This window comes from Lissotriton helveticus, chromosome 3_1 (genome assembly GCF_964261635.1).
Source record: "Lissotriton helveticus chromosome 3_1, aLisHel1.1, whole genome shotgun sequence".
NCBI lineage: Eukaryota > Metazoa > Chordata > Amphibia > Caudata > Salamandridae > Lissotriton > Lissotriton helveticus.
In genome coordinates, this window is record NC_136061.1 from 1,349,183,291 (window position 1) to 1,349,199,091 (window position 15,801).

At 43.6% G+C, this 15,801-nt stretch overlaps 1 protein-coding gene across 3 annotated transcripts in view; it reads left to right on the forward strand.

Moving 5' to 3' along the window:
- The window catches only part of LOC144824974 (ATP-dependent RNA helicase DDX25-like), a 2,510,053-nt gene that overhangs the window by 2,186,390 nt on the left and 307,862 nt on the right, over window positions 1–15,801 (forward strand). For all 3 annotated transcript variants that reach the window (XR_013609216.1, XM_078683906.1, XM_078683905.1), the window contains exon 10: window positions 13,225–13,387. Coding sequence is in view for 2 of the 3 variants with exons in the window: in XM_078683906.1 (XP_078540032.1) it covers window positions 13,225–13,387 (163 nt within the window). In the remaining variant the exon portion in view is untranslated. The remainder of the gene's footprint in view (window positions 1–13,224; window positions 13,388–15,801) is intronic.

A 15,801-nucleotide genomic window follows, 5' to 3' on the forward strand; every position in this document is an offset into this window, starting at 1 on the left:
ATGGACCCTGTGGCATCTCAACCTTGTATGCATCCCACATACATTCCACGTAATACATTTGAACTCAGGTGATGTCCGCATATCGCTGGCTATGGTTGATCCACAATTGCATTCCCTGCATTGGCACATCGGTGGCTCTAAGTACCCCAAAAGACACAACAACCCCAAAATTCACCCCCACTCCCCTCCCCAGAACAGGCTCTTATCAGCTAGTACCCATCCAAACCATCCACTAACAGTCCCCCTGGTACCTACCAGGGATTCACTCTAAGAGTGAAACTAGGGGCTAGCTTTAACGCCTAGGAGATCTGGTCCGCCTCCTCATAGCAGCCGTCCGCCAAATCCCATTATAATAACAGGAAAAAAAAAGGGGGAATAAGAACTCCCCCCCCCCCCCCCTCCTCGGAGGGGCCCCCGACCCGCAGCCAACCGCCCAGTGCGAGCATTTCCCCGCCCAAGCCCACCCAATCACCAAGTATCTCCTAATCACCACCAGGCTGGTTTCCGCCCTAAACACTCTACCGAGTCTGTGGTGGTGTCGGTCCTAAACACCCTCAGGGAGGGTCGGGACCAAAATAAACATCAAGCCCTGGTGCTCCTCGACCTCTCCGCCGCTTTCGATACGGTGGACCATTCCATCTTGCTTTCACGTATCGGAGCGGCGGGAATCGGAGGGTCAGCACTAGTGTGGCTCTCGTCCTTCCTGCGGGATCGCACACAGGCGGTCCGGTTGGGAGAGTTCACGGCAGACCCTGTTAAGATCACTTGTGGTGTTCCCCAAGGTTCCTCTCTTTCCCCTTTATTGTTTAATCTTTACATCTATCCTCTGATCTTTGCACTCCAACAGCGGGAGGTCGCGGTGTATAACTATGCGGACGACCTCCAGCTGGTCTTTGACCTTTCTTCTTCCCCTCACGCTATCTCCAATTTTCAGTCTATTATGATTTTTATCAGGGACTGGATGAGCCACAATCACCTGAAGCTCAATCTGGATAAAACCGAGCTGGTGCTTACTGGTGGCTCCCCCAGTCCCTGGAACTCTTCTTTTTGGCCCCTCACTCTCGGTACCTCCCCCCTTCCTTCTTCTACGGTAAAAACATTGGGCATAAAAATTACCCACCAGCTCACTCTTCACTCACAGGTTGGTGCTGTTGTCTCTTCTTGTTTTCTTATGCTTCGAACTATCCGCACTGTTTCCCGTTTCTTTTCCCCTCTGGCACTTAAACTCATTATGTCTGCCTTGGTCATCTCCCGGCTAGACTATGCCAATGCCCTCTACAACGGCATTCCGGCATACAGCCTCCGTAAACTCCAGCTTGTGCAGAACCAAGCAGCTCGGCTGGTGTATGGCCTTCCCCGGTTCCATCATGCTACACCTCTGTTGAAGGAACTGCACTGGCTGCCAGTCCGGCAGCGTTCGCTTTTTAAGATGGGGTGCATGGTCTTTCAGGCACGACTAGGAATGGCCCCGGCCTTCATTTCCTCTCTTCTAACCAACTACGTTCCTGTCAGACACCTTCGTTCGTCGGATCAGGCCCTACTGCAAGTCCCCCGTTTTACCAGGAAAAAATGGGGAGGTTCCAACTTCTCCTATCTGGCTCCGGTATTCTGGAACTCCCTGCCGGATCACCTCTGAAATTTAAAACAATATTCCCTTTTTCGTAAGGGACTGAAAACTTTTCTGTTTACTCAGGCCTTCCCACTCTAATTGTTCCCATCCCTGTTTTATTGCATGCCGCTAAAGCGCCAAGAAACCGTAATGGTGTACGTTGCGCTATACAAGCCTTTTAAATTCAAATTCAAATCTAAAAGTTAAAGTACCAGGACCAATCGACCCCTCGCACTAGGTACTTGAAACATTGCATAAATTCAGGCATCCACAAGCTCGTCCGCAGTCCCTGGTGTTACATGCGGCATGGTGGCACTCCCTGCATCCGTTCCATCCGAATCCGTCCCTGCCGAGCCCTTTTCCGAGTCGTCGCTCCCTGTAGTGCTATGCCTTTGGCCTGCGAGATGTCCGTTATGGCCTGCATTACTCGCAAGCGTGCCGGGAACATCAGTGAGTACTGAATGCCTTCGTCTCGGCGAGACCTCCGGGTGAGAGAGCGTCGGGCCCAGCAGGATCACAACAACCTCTTCAGTACACCCTGTCCTTGAGCCAGGTCAGAGGGCTCTCCAGTCCAGCAAACTAGACTCCACAGGAGGAGGGCCCAACAGGCGGCCACTCGGTAAGTGGTTCAATTTAGGCCGTTGGATCGCCTCAAGCACCAGGGGACGGTCACCCCCAGTCACCAGCCTGGTCTCTCCTGCATAGACCTGGAGCACCCAACCAGCCACACCTCCAACTCCAGGACACCACCAATTACCTTGTTTGGCGCCTGCACCCTCAGTTGAGCAGCTGCGCCACCACCGGTCTCTGCTGCTGGCCCCAAGGACCTGCTCACAACTATCATACAGTTCCACTGCTGGAGGCCTCCCATGTCGGGGTATCAAGCAACTGCACGTCCCCGTCTGTATACTAGGTCGCAAACAGCCCCCTCTCACTCAATGTCTGTGAAAGCAGGACCGCCCAGAGCCACACCACGGCCTCCGCCGCTTGACCCAGACCGCATGGCCGTGCAGGGATCCACAACAAATAGGCCCGGGTCCTCAGATGTGGTCCAGTCATCAGGCCGCTGCTTAATCCGTCTTCCCCAGCCGATCATAAGGGCCTATGCCACCCCCAATGCCAGAACAGTCGCCATTCCCAGGCCGCTGGAGCCGGGCTCCCCGTCTGTCCTACGTGCTATTAGGGCACAATATTCGTGGGGCCTCCAGGGGTTGCGCCGCTCACAGCTGCTGATATTTCCTCGCAGTGCTAGGTGGGGGTCCCGCCGCAGTCACCCGGCATGCACTGCTCCCAAGGCGGCGAGAGCCCTCCTACGGCAACGGCCCATGCTTCCTCTTAGTTCCTTCCCAGCACTCAATCCTTGAGGACGGGTGCCATTTTTGACTGACACAGGCCAGACCTCTTACCTCCCAGTATCACGGCAGGCACCACCTAGCACTTAGAGCAATACCCGCACTGTCAGCCGAGTAGCAGCGCCACCTCCGGCCCCCACCTCTGGCCCCGGGGGTCCGCCCGCAGGCTCCAAGCAGTTCCACCGCAAGAAGGCCTCCCGCACCGGGGTATTGATCAGGGACACATCCATCCACTCGCCAATTCACAGGTTCCTCCTCCTCGCTCTGTGTGCTCTATGGATGTATCGGGTGATATGCGGTACCCCCAGGTTCCTTCTGTCAGTGCCGCTCCGTGTAACTAGGGCATGACAAGCTCTGGGATCCTAGTTGCAGCACTGTCCATCGACCGCTGCCTCCTCGCGGCACTCGGAGGGTCTCCTTAGGCTGCCACTGCAGGTGCCCGGTTCTCGCTATTTCCAAGGGGGGAGCATCCTCGCCCCTCTATAAGAATGACTTATGCCTCGTCTCGGTCTCTCCTCAGTGCCCGTTCCCTGGGGACAGCCGCCATCTTCTTCCGATGCAGGTCGGAACTCTCATTGTCCCGTGTCGTGGCTCGGTCACAGGCGGCAACACGGTCCTCAAAGTCAACCTGTGCAGGTTTCCGCAGCCAAAGGGACCCCCCGGTATCACCGGAGAGCCAGGTCTGCCCCCCGATCAGGATAATCAGTGAGATCGGCGCGGAGCTCACAGCTCACGTGACCGTCTCCATCAGCGTCCAAGCCACGCCCCCACATCACCTTCTTATTGGATACTGGTGCTACCTGTTCTACTGTGAGAACAGCAGACATCCCAAACCTACCCCTCTCGGAAGAAGCGGTCCAATTAATAAGCGTTTCCAATAAACTAATAAGGACCCCAATTACCGAACCAATTGAGGTATGTATTGGCAACTTTAGAGAAATGCAGAAGTTTGTTGTGTGTGACTCGAGTCCAGTAAACTTGCTAGGAAGGGATTTATTGTGCAAAATTAACTGCACAATATTTTTCACACCGGATGGTGTTGCAATTCAAACTCCTGATGAGGATGGAGTATACAAAATCATGTTAGCTAAACAGGGAACAGTAGTGAATGACATGTTTTCCATTATGACCCCAAATGAGGTCTGAACTACAGTAAATCCTGATGTGTGGGATTTCACCTGAAAAGAAGTAGGATAAATGGCAGATGTAGACCCAGTAAAAATAACTGTAAAAGAAGGTGCAGTTTACCCAAATACTCTACAATACAAAATGAGCCCAGAAATTAAAGCTGGTGTTGCAGCAGAGATTGAACGATTGGTCGAGCAAGGCATATTAAAAGAAATAATTAGTAGCATTGTAATTCGCCTATAATTGGTATAAAAAAACCTAATGGAAAATATAGGGTGGTCCAAGACTTGAGGAAAATTTACAAAATGGTCGTACCATGTTGTCTGATAGTGCCAAATCCAGCAGTAATCTTAAATCAGATACTGTGGAACGCAGGATGGTTTACTGCAATTGATTTATGCCATGCCTTTTTCTCCATTTCATTGCATCATGATAGCCAATTTTTATTTTCATTCAAATTTGATGAGCATGTTTACGTTTGGAATCATGTTCCACAAGGGTATCCTGAAAGTTCTTCTATTTTCAATCAAATCTTGAAAAAGTGTCTTGAATCTCTGGTGTTGCCCAGACAATCCGTTTTAGTGCAATACAGTGATTACTTCTTAGTCGCGTCAAAAACTCGAAGTGATTGTGTTACTGATTGAATTGCATTATTAAATCACTTGGCTGAAGGTGGACATAAAGTGTTGCCAGAGAAATTACAATTATGCACAACTTCGGTTAAATATTTGGGACACCCAATAGAAAGAAGAGTCAGAAGAGTGACCTCCGAAAGAATAAAAATAAGACATATGCAGGTACCACAGACCCAGAAAGAAATAAGAATTTTTCTTGGAGTCGTTGGCTATTACAGGCAGTAGATTGTGGGATTTTCAGTACTAGCCAAACCTTTGTTACAAATGGCCAAGAAACGAGCTAAAGATCCAGTAGAGTGGGATGATGAAACCATGCCAGCTTTTGTAAAATTACGTAACTGTCTGTGGGAAGCACCTGCTCTAGGTATGCCTGATTATACAAAAAAAATGTATTCTGTGATGAGATAATTGTGCACTTTCAGTCCTAACACAGAGAAATGGCCTAATGCGACGTCCTGTGGCATATTTGTCTGCTATGTTGGTCCCGATGGCACCTGCATTGCCAGGGTATCTAAAAGTTGTAGATGCAACGTGCATGAGTCTGGAACAAAGTGAATCCATTATAATGGGACCCCTTGTAAAGGTGTATGTTCCACATTCAGTTGTAATTCTGTTGACAAGAACATGAACTTAGTACTTTACTCCTAGTTGGCTGACTAAATATGAGCGAGTTATATTAGGGGCTGAGAATGTAACGATAGTCAGATGTACTGTCTTAAACCCAGCAACTCTGTTGCGAGATCCATATTTTGAAGAAGTAAAAGATGAAGTCGATCATGAGTGCCTCAACGTCACTGAACTAAGCACCAAGCCTCGTCCAGACATACAGGAAGAACCCTTAAATAGTGCAGAACATGAGCTGTTTGTAGATGGCTCGTATATGCGCCATGAGGAAGGAGGATTGAGTGCTACTTATGCTGTGTGCACATTGGCTGGAATAGTTGAAGCATCCTATTTACCAGGAGTCAAGTCTGCACAAGTAGACAAATTGATAGCTTTAAGTTTGCAAAATTGGAAAGTAACCATTTACACTGACAGTCAGTATGGTTACAGGATTGTGCATGACTTTGGCCAGCTCTGGATGCAGAGGGATTTCATGACTTCTTCAGAAACCCCTATTAAAAACGTAAATTTTGTAAAAGAATTATTTGAAGCAATTCAGTTGCCAAAAGAAGTGCCCGTGATCAAGTGTGCTGCTCACCAGTTAGGAAATGATAAGGTGACAGCTGGTAAATGTTATGCTGACCATGTTGCCCAACATTGTGCTAAATGCAAAATAGCAGTAAAGAAGAAAATTGATGCATGTGGAATCAGCTGCCAACTTATGCTACTTGGGGGCGTAGGAACATGGGAGGAAGTGAGAGAATTACAAGATGAAGCCGACCTGAAGGAAAAGGAGGAGTGGGAGAAAATAGGTTGTCAGAGAAGGCCTGATGATGGTGTGTGGATTTACCTAGATGGAAGACCTGTGTTACATGACTGCATGCTTGCATGTAACATGGAGACACACACATAGGCAGAGATACTATGATTAGACTTTTTCGACAAGATTGGTTTAATGCAAGGTTCAGGAATGTCGCAGAGAGTCTTTGCTAGAGATGCTTAACTTGTCAACAAATTAACCCAGGCAGGAAAACCGTTGTCTGCACAGGAAAAATTTGACAAGCTGAGGATCCATTTATAAGACTTCAGATTGATTTCATCCAGTTACCTGCCTGTCGAGGATTGAAATATGTACTTGTCATTGTTTGTTTTCAAAGTGGGTGGAGGCATACCCGGCCAGACGGAATGACAACATGCCAGTGGCCAAAATCTTACTGAGGGAACTCATTCCAGGATTCGGTTTTCCAGTAACTATTGAATCAGACAGAGAGTCTCATTTTAATGATGAAATAATTTGATTCATTTGTGAAGCATTTAAAATTTAACAAAAATTGCACTGTGCATACCGTCCAGAGGCTTCTGGAGTGGTAGAACAACTGAATGGCACAATTAAGTCAAGACTGGGAAAGTTGTATGCATCCACTCCACTGCAGTGGCTACCTCTTGTCCAGATGATACTCACAAGCATCCCAGACAAAAATACAGGCTTGAGTCCCCATGAGATACTCATGGGAAGGGCAATGAGGCAAGCATGTATACCAGGACACAAGCTGTTGAATATATCTGATGATTCGGTACTGGAGTATTGCAGTTGGCTGACCAAGTGTGTTCTATCTCTCACCAGGATGGGGAAGACGCTGTTGCCAGGCAGCCGAACCAAGCGCATGATCTGAATCCCGGTGACTGGGTAGTAGTGAAAAATCGCACTAGCCTAGCACCAAGGTGGGAAAAGCCACATCAGGTTATATCGAATACAACAACAGCTATAAAATGTGCAGGCTTGCCTAATTGGATTCATGCAAGCCATACAAAGAGAGTGCCAGCACCTGACGAAGTAAATTCACAACAAGCTCAAGCAGTTGAAAAGGCTGATGGTTGTACAGCTGAAGGATCACAGGCAATAGATCCTGAAGTAGCCGATCAAGAACAACCTAGCACTGGTCAGGACGATTGGATTCAAGTAGTGGACACACCTGAAATTATTGTGAGAACAAGAAGTCAAACTCGATTAGAAAAACAGAGTGAGGACGAGACAGGAATAGAAGAACGCACTCAGTTTACAGAAAATACAGCTAATACCGAATCTGAGAAGGATGAGATAAGGAAAGAGCAATATACTCAGACAGAAGATAATGAAAGCAACACCTGTGAGTCTGAAGAGGGACAGATAGGCCTTAGAGAAAATGCCTAGGCAGAAGAAAATCAAGAAATTAAAAGACCTGAGCAGGACCTGTTAGGAAAAGAAAAACAAGTTCAGGAAGAACAACAAAGTGAAATAAAAAAAAATCCTGAACAGGTTCAGAATAGAAAAGAAGAAAACATCCAGGCAGAAATGGCTACGGTAATAAGCGCTGGACAAGGCCAGAAAGAGCGGAATTCAGAAGACGAAAATAATCAAGTTGTGCCACAAATCAAGGAAAACAAAAGAGCACTTGAAGAAATTGAAAGCACAGTGCAAGCTAAAAGACTCAGGAAAGGTGATACTTGGCCTAGTATTATCAAGAAACTGAAATATCATCTTAAGACAATAAGTGAAGAACCAGACCAAGAAAATGAAGTAACCAGTCAATCTGGATCGTCGACAGAAAAACCAAGAAGGAAAAGTCCACAATTGAAAAGCCTGAATAATAAATTCAAGGGTCCTGAATGGACATATGTGATTCTTGAAGATTTAGAGAATCTGGAAATATGTGAGATAGTGAAGAATTAAATGCTGATTGAATTGACGAGGAAGTGAGACCAACTTGAGGAGATAACTCTCCAGGTTGTAATTTGTACAAAAGTTAAAAAGATGGGAGAAATCTCTTTAGTCTAAAATGGCTGACATTAGAGCTGCTGGAAAACCGAAACAAAGCTGTAAAAAAGGATGCTGTAGAATGTGTATATGTAGCACATTTTTAGTATTCATAGTATAGTTAGCACTGACAATAGCAATTCCCTATCTAATGACCGCAACAAACAGAATGATACTAATGCACATGGAAAGGTAGCTAATATTAAGCAAGACCGAGTAGAATTAGAAGCACCAGATGAGACAGATTTATATCATAGTGTGTATAAAAAGATACATATTTAAATGTGTTTGCCAATTTGTTAGTACACTATGTAGAAACCATGGAAGTTAGCCTTTGTTATATACGTATGAAATTGCCAACATCAGTAGTAAAAGGAGTAATATATCCTCATTTACCACTGACGTATGGTATTTCATGTAGTATTTTAGCTAGTCTATTCTATAGAACTGGAAAGTTACAATATTCTTATTCTAACATAGATGTGATCTTTTCTGAAATTCCTTTGCATAAAAATATGAACCGTGTCCTTAGCAGTAGAGATTCACAATTCATAGGTGAATATTTTCTAACGATAAAAACAATAGATATAGCTGAAGCACATAAGCACAAATCAACCTGTAAGTTACATGAAGATGAAAAGATATTTTCGAATTTAGCAGAGAAAAGGAGACAGGATTTACATAGAAGGGCCTCTGAACTGAAACCTCAGATACCCAAGTGGGCTGAGAGAGAAGACGTTATTGCAACTAGCAAGACTCATGCTGCTATGTCCCTGGACCTTGAAAAGAAAGGGAAAATCTGTCACCATAGGTTAACAATATATTTATTGGTTCCAGTGAATGTGAGCACAATTTTCTGATAAAAGGGGGATGGGGACTAAAAGGTGGAACAGATCCAGTATTTCCTGGAGTTTATTATGTTTGTGGAAATAAAACTTACTTTAAGCTGCCTGACCACTGGTATGGGAGTTGCTATTTCGGAATAGTATTCCCAAAGGTGTATCATGTAAAAAGAATCACTGGAAGCAATGAAGAAAATAACGGACTAACACACCAGAAAAGGGCTAGTTTTTCAGAAATTGTAGGAGATATATTTAATGCATTTAAACCTTCAATGGGAGTAATTCTGAATACACAAAGAATTTGGAAATTAGCTACAGTGGTGGATCGCTTATCAACCGACACTGCTGGAGGATTTTTATTGATCAATACCTAATTGGTTGCAGTAAGATCTATGGTTTTACAAAATCGACTTGCTCTTGATATCTAATTGGCAAAAGAGGGCAGAGTCTGTAAAATGTTGAAGGCGTAACATTGTTGCACCTACATACCTGATACAAGTATTGAAATTGGGAGGTATGTCAAAAATATCACAAATTTGGAAGAAGACTTAAAACCACTGGAATTTGACAGTGTATGGAAGAAACTAACAAATAGTATTTCTTCTAATGGTAGTTGTTTTTCTAATGTAGGAAGAAGTATTATAGGTAAAATGCTGATGCCAATAATAGGATTAACACTATTAGTCTTAACAATAATGGTTTGGTGCAAATGCTGTAGAAAAAGAAAATGGTATAAAGTGAATGAAAAGGGAAGAAAAAGAAAATATGATGAAATTCAGCCGGAAGAAATAAAAGGAGATATTTACAAAAGAATGAAGGGTTTTCAAAAGAGAAAGGGAAATTACAAAGTGATAGAAGAAATAGAGATGGGATATTGCTAAAGTTGGCATCTGGTTTAGTAATTAGTGATCGCATAGAATGCCATCAAAGAGGGGATTGATGGAGCAAGATTTTGTACGTAAGAAATTTGCTCGTATTCGATCCTCTCAAATAACCTGTGATACTGTAACCAACATGTTTCGTGGATACTAATAATTACATTGCAGTACATTTTATTTCATCTATGGGAAGCTTTCAAAAGTGCTTTACTAACAAGTAATCCGAGTGTCTAAAAATGGCTGCTAAAAAACGCGGAAACTCTCTGTGCATACGTATACTGCATCTACGTAGGGTGACGTCTTTTGCTTTGGTGGGAAATCTTTGCAGCTGCGCAATAGTATCAAGATAGCTACTTGAACCTCACATGTTAATTCACATGCTACACTTAAACTAACCCTCGCATGTCTTACTAAACTGCTAATGCAATAGCTAAAATAAATTAATGGGATTAGAGTAGGAATACGTGGTATACAGTGCATTCATTTATTTTCGTATTTTAACATGTTTTTCTTTGACTTTATTATTAGTTCGAATCTGGGCCTCGAGGGTTACTGAAATCTCCATCTTGGCTGAATTATACGCAAGTGCGCTGGACACTGTCAAACTCCGTACTGTGACATTGAATCCCAGCCAAGGACCCTTTAACCAGAAAAGCGCCTGGTAACACCACCTGTTGACCCGGAGAGGGAAAGGAGAAGAAGTCAAATTTTGCATACATTGTAGATGAAATTGATTGTGTGGTTTGGGAATAAAGTATGAGAAAGTGAAATTAAGGGGAGGGAACATAGAACAATGAACCTAAGAAAATGATATTGCATTAGTATGGTGTGATGACTATTCCCCATCCCATTGTCCAATCACAAGTAGGGGATTCACGAATATTGAAACAGTGGGGGGTGGTACATACACTGAGAATAGTATAACTAAGGTAGGCTCAGTCGGTTAGTTTGTCAGACTTGTCACCAACCCATTATTGCTGCAAAAGACGGCGGAGGCTACGGAGGTCAAAGACGCTGCTCGAGCACTCTGAAGAATTGAGAAAGGGGAGACTGAGAGAAAGAAGAGCCTGAGAGATCGCTGAGGGAGAAGAATCTGACCATCCAGAAGGGGAAAGAATCAATGATAGTAGCACCAGAGAGGCGTGTAATGCTGGTGTTATACTTAGAAGAGGTTAACTGTCCTGTCCTGAACTGTAGGCTCCTGACTACTCGGGAATCCCTTTTCTAGCTCCTTGGCCAGGGGTTGGTCCTCGCACCATTCTAGGTAAATATAAATCTGTGTGGTATTTCCTTGTACCATTTTCATTATCCACCCCTCCCAGGTACCAATGTCATGAGATTTTACTAAGTCTTTACAATTTACTTTGATTATTCTCTTTATAAATTGGTGTTTGACATGTATTGGTATTTGACTCACAAAATTATTGCATAGATAACGTTTTTAAAACTCTCCCGATTCTCTGGTCATTCAATTTAAAGGTAAATGTCATTTATACCTATTATGCGAACAGCCTGATCTATCGACCAGAGGAAAATTGAGAAATAAGGTAATAAGGAATTGATAAGAAATGGTGCACAGGTATAATTCGTTATAAGGTAAAAATAAGTCCTGATCACCAGCGTATGATTGCCAGCTTATTGTATGAATGTTTTATGGGCCCAGGTGAGTATGGTATTTTAGAATAAACCCAAGCAGGTAATGTTGCTGCATCACTACTGTTAATGTTTTAGCACATCATAGTGGTTTATACTTGTTTTTCAAATAAAGGCTGACTGCTGCGAGCCACCTCTAACCAGGACTGAACTATGGTTTTACAAATGAACCTAATGCAAAAAGAAGGGGACCCCCTCTAAAAGAACAGATTACGGTCAGGGAGAAGAGGGGAAAAATATCAAGACCGAAAAATAGTCTCCCTCACGACCAAAATTCTTCTACAATGGAATTAATCAAAATACATTCAGTGAGCACCCAAACCAAATTATTAACCCACTAGACAAAGTGTTCCAACAATTCTAAAAATATATTCTTTTATTCCATTTCTTTTGTCAGAGATATTTTCATAAATATACATTTATTTGGATACTTTTAAAAAAAACATTTCAACATAGATAATACAGTCATAAATAATCACAAATTAAGAAAACTATACATACATCAAATCAAATAAACCCGGGAAGAGAGAAACAATGCAAAATCACAACAGCCATTCAAACCCAACTCACACACATCCAGACAAACCTTCACATTCATAACATATCTGTGGAATAGAACTACAGAGTAACAATGAAATTGGAATGACCAAAGACAAACACTGCAAAAAGCAGGATGTTCTCAGGGCAGGGGTTGACGCGTTTCGGTGGCTGCAAGATGATAGAACGCCACCTTCATCAGGACCTGCCAGATATAGTGCCCTATACAGGTCCACTCCACCCGGAGGAAAATGACACTAAAAGAACAGGTACAAAGCCCTCTATATCGGTGCTTAGAGTTGCCTGTAGAAATTCCAAAAGCCTCTAATCCTGGCAAAAAACTCTAAGCGACGATTCATGGTGTTGAGTCGCTCGAGGTTCTGAGAGCAGTGAGTGTCAGCACCTGGCTGAGAAGTGTCGGATTTCCAGACATTATATTTAGAAACGTCAGTTTGTACCGATATAGAGAGACTATTTTTCTGTCTTTACAAATGAACCTGACTGGACCTGATATGGAATTGTGACATTATTATATAGTGAAGTCCCACAACAACACCACATAACAATCCACATTCTCACAGTATCTTTCTGTCAACTCTGGCCAGCACTATTTGATCAGGATAACAACAGGGTTTTCTGCCCATTTTTAGCAAGTCCATGAGCATTGTAATCCAGGAGGGTAGCCATTTCACACATGCTCAAGTACATTAAAGCTAGATCTTTTGACTTTGTCAATGTTTGTTATAAATATGATTGTCCAGAAGTGGAGAGCTCTTTCTACGTGGCCACTAATGGTTTTGGTCAGTAGGTTCTCAGTACGACCACATTAAGAGTGCTAACCTGTTAATCGTGGTTTTCCCTCATGGCCAATTTCACTATGGAATTGTCTTGTCCTGTTCACTTTCTTACAATCTCTTAGTCTTCCACCAATCTCATCATTAGAGTAGGCCAAAACAATATGTTGACTTCTGAAAATGGGAACTGTGATGGTGTGCTGCTGTGTATGTGAATAAATGTAGCAAAACACACACATTTGTTGCGCATATGCTTTGCCTGTCTCCTTATAGCTTTGGTTACTGTACGCTTTAAGAAGTAGTTTCTAGTCTTGCTACTGGGTGGGATGATCCGGGAAGGTGAAGAGAGAAATACTTGGACTATTGGAGCCACCAACATGCTATCTTTATTCTTTTTAGACTCGAAAAATTGCAAGATGGCTTTCACAGACAATGGCTGAGGATGGACACCAAGTGGCTTTGCTAAGTGGCGAACTGGAGGTTGAACAAAGGGCTGCTGTTATACAGAGATTCCGAAAAGGCAATGAAAAAGTTTTGATCACAACAAACGTCTGTGCTAGAGGTGCGTATCTTCAGATTTGCTTTTGCATTTGGGGGACTGTATGACAGTGGCTCAATGCATAATACTTCACATAATATATGGGAGTACATTATTGTTGTTGACACCAGGACACACCTGTATTAGGAAAAATGTCAATCGTAGAGAGTGCAGTCTGGGGGTAAACCCCTCAACACCTAGTTGGCTGCTTTACACCGTGGCTCAGCGGGCAAACTTTACATTCTCTCCTGAGTTTCATTTTTATTTCTTTCATCTTAAAGGTGGGGGGTTCAAGGATGAGCGATTGCATATTTCTTGAATCTTGGCCACCGCCAGAGATTTCCAGTTGCTCAGAGAGGTGCATGGGTAAAGAGGAATGAAGAATTTTATGAGTAGTGGGGGCAGTTATAATTTGAGCTCTTGCATCTTTGGAAAGCCACTGAATGGAGTGTAGAATGGAGGAGATGTGGCTGAATTTCTTGTGTCTTTTCAACAAAGCAGGCTGCCACATGCAGGACTGCTCTGAGTGCACCTAGGTGGAGGTTTGGATAGCTAGAGGGGAGTGCAATTCCATTGTAGAGTCTGGAGAGCACGAGCGCTTGAACAACAGATTGAAGGTCTTGTGCCGGTATGAGGTTCCCAATTTCCCAAAGAAGTCTTAGCTGGAACCAGGCACTCTTAGCCGTGGAGGAGATACGGCTGTGAAAGTTACGATATCTGTCGAGGGTTAATCCAAGAGATTTTGCATTTTGAATGATGTGTCTGGTAAGAATTTCCGTTAGTCTTGTATCAAAGAGAGCTTTCTTTGAAGAGATGAGAAGAAATTCTGTTTTTGCTGGGTTTAGTCTGAGGTGATTGTTTGCCATCCAAGGTCCAATTCTTTTCAGGAGTTGGATAGGTGGGTGTATACTTCAGAGCAGGAGATCTTCAGGTAGAGTTGGGTGTTGTTCGCATATAGGTGAAAGAATACTATTGAGTTCCTGAGGATCGTGCAGAGGACGTATAGATTAAAAAGGGTTGGCGAGAGAATCGAGCCTTGGTGGGGGGGTCCCCTTCTGGCAGGCTGACTGGATCTGGGATGGCCTTCACAATTGATACTGTTTGGGAATGATTTGTTAGGTATGAGGTGAACCACTTAAGATCGACACCATCTATACCCATTCAATGGTTCAGTGAGTCTAACAAAGCCTGGTGGCTGACTGTGTTAAACGCAGCGGAGAGATTGAGGAGCACAAGTAGATGTGAGTAACCAATGTCTAGGATGTAGAGGGCATAGTCCACAGTCTGCAAAATTGCAGTCCAAGTGTGTGGGCTTGACAGGATTTGGATTGAAGGCATTTATGGAGGTTGTTGTCCTGGATGTGGGATGACAGCTGGGAGGCTACGCAACTTATGCCAAGAAGAGGCAGTGTGGATACTGGGCGGAAGTTGTTAAAGTCGTCAAGGTCCGGATGTTGGTTTTTTAGGAGAGGAGAAATTTTACTCTATTTTAGATTGTCTGGGAATGAGCCCCTATCCAGTAATGAGTTTAGCAGTGTTGTGTTAATGGGGATTAGTGGTTTAGCTAGGGTTTTGATGAGCGAGCCAGGAATGGTGTCGCAAAAATGATTAGAGGGTTTCACCTTGGAATGATTTAGTAGTAGATCTGATTCCGAGATTGGAGAGAAAGAAGACCATGGCCAGCAGTACCTTGCTAAGCAGTTTCTCCTCAACTGTGTTGTTGGGATTGACTGGAAGGAAGATGTTAATGTCTTTTTTTGGCAAAGAACTGATGAAGGTATCCCAAAGGATCTCAGATGCCTTAAATAAGCAGTAAGAGAGAGGGTTGTTGGCTTGCTTTATTGCCTCAAATACTTTTTTCGCTCTGGTCTCGGCCCTTTAAAGATGTGGGCTTTGTAGTTTTGTTTGACAGCATTGTGAAGGGAATCTGCAGGTGATCAGACCAATCTACCTGAATTTCATTAAAAATGTTATTTTATAAAGTATGCATTTGCCAGAGGCGTCTTAGCACTAAGCGTTTCTGCTGGACTAAAAGCAAAAAATATCCACTAGTAATGGATAGAGATAAACCAGGTTATTAAAAGTTTTCTGAACATAGAAATATTAGATTGCCACCTCAGAGCAATGGGTAAAGAATTCCACAGCCTGCAAGCTAAGAATGAGAAACTTCTTCCTCCGCATTTGGACCTCTTGATTTTGGGGACCACTACTAACTTAGCAGTGCTAGAACTTAAGTTATGATTTGGTACATGTCATGTGAAGTGCTGTTGAAAATAAGCAGGACCACAAAAATTCAAGTCTTTATGAACAATACAAAGGGCCTTGAATTTGACCCTCTCAGCAACTGGTAACCAATAAAAGTCACAAATGCCCCAGAAGATTGAGCTGAACTTAGAGATTTTTAAAATCCGACAAGCAGGTGCATTCTAAAGTAATTG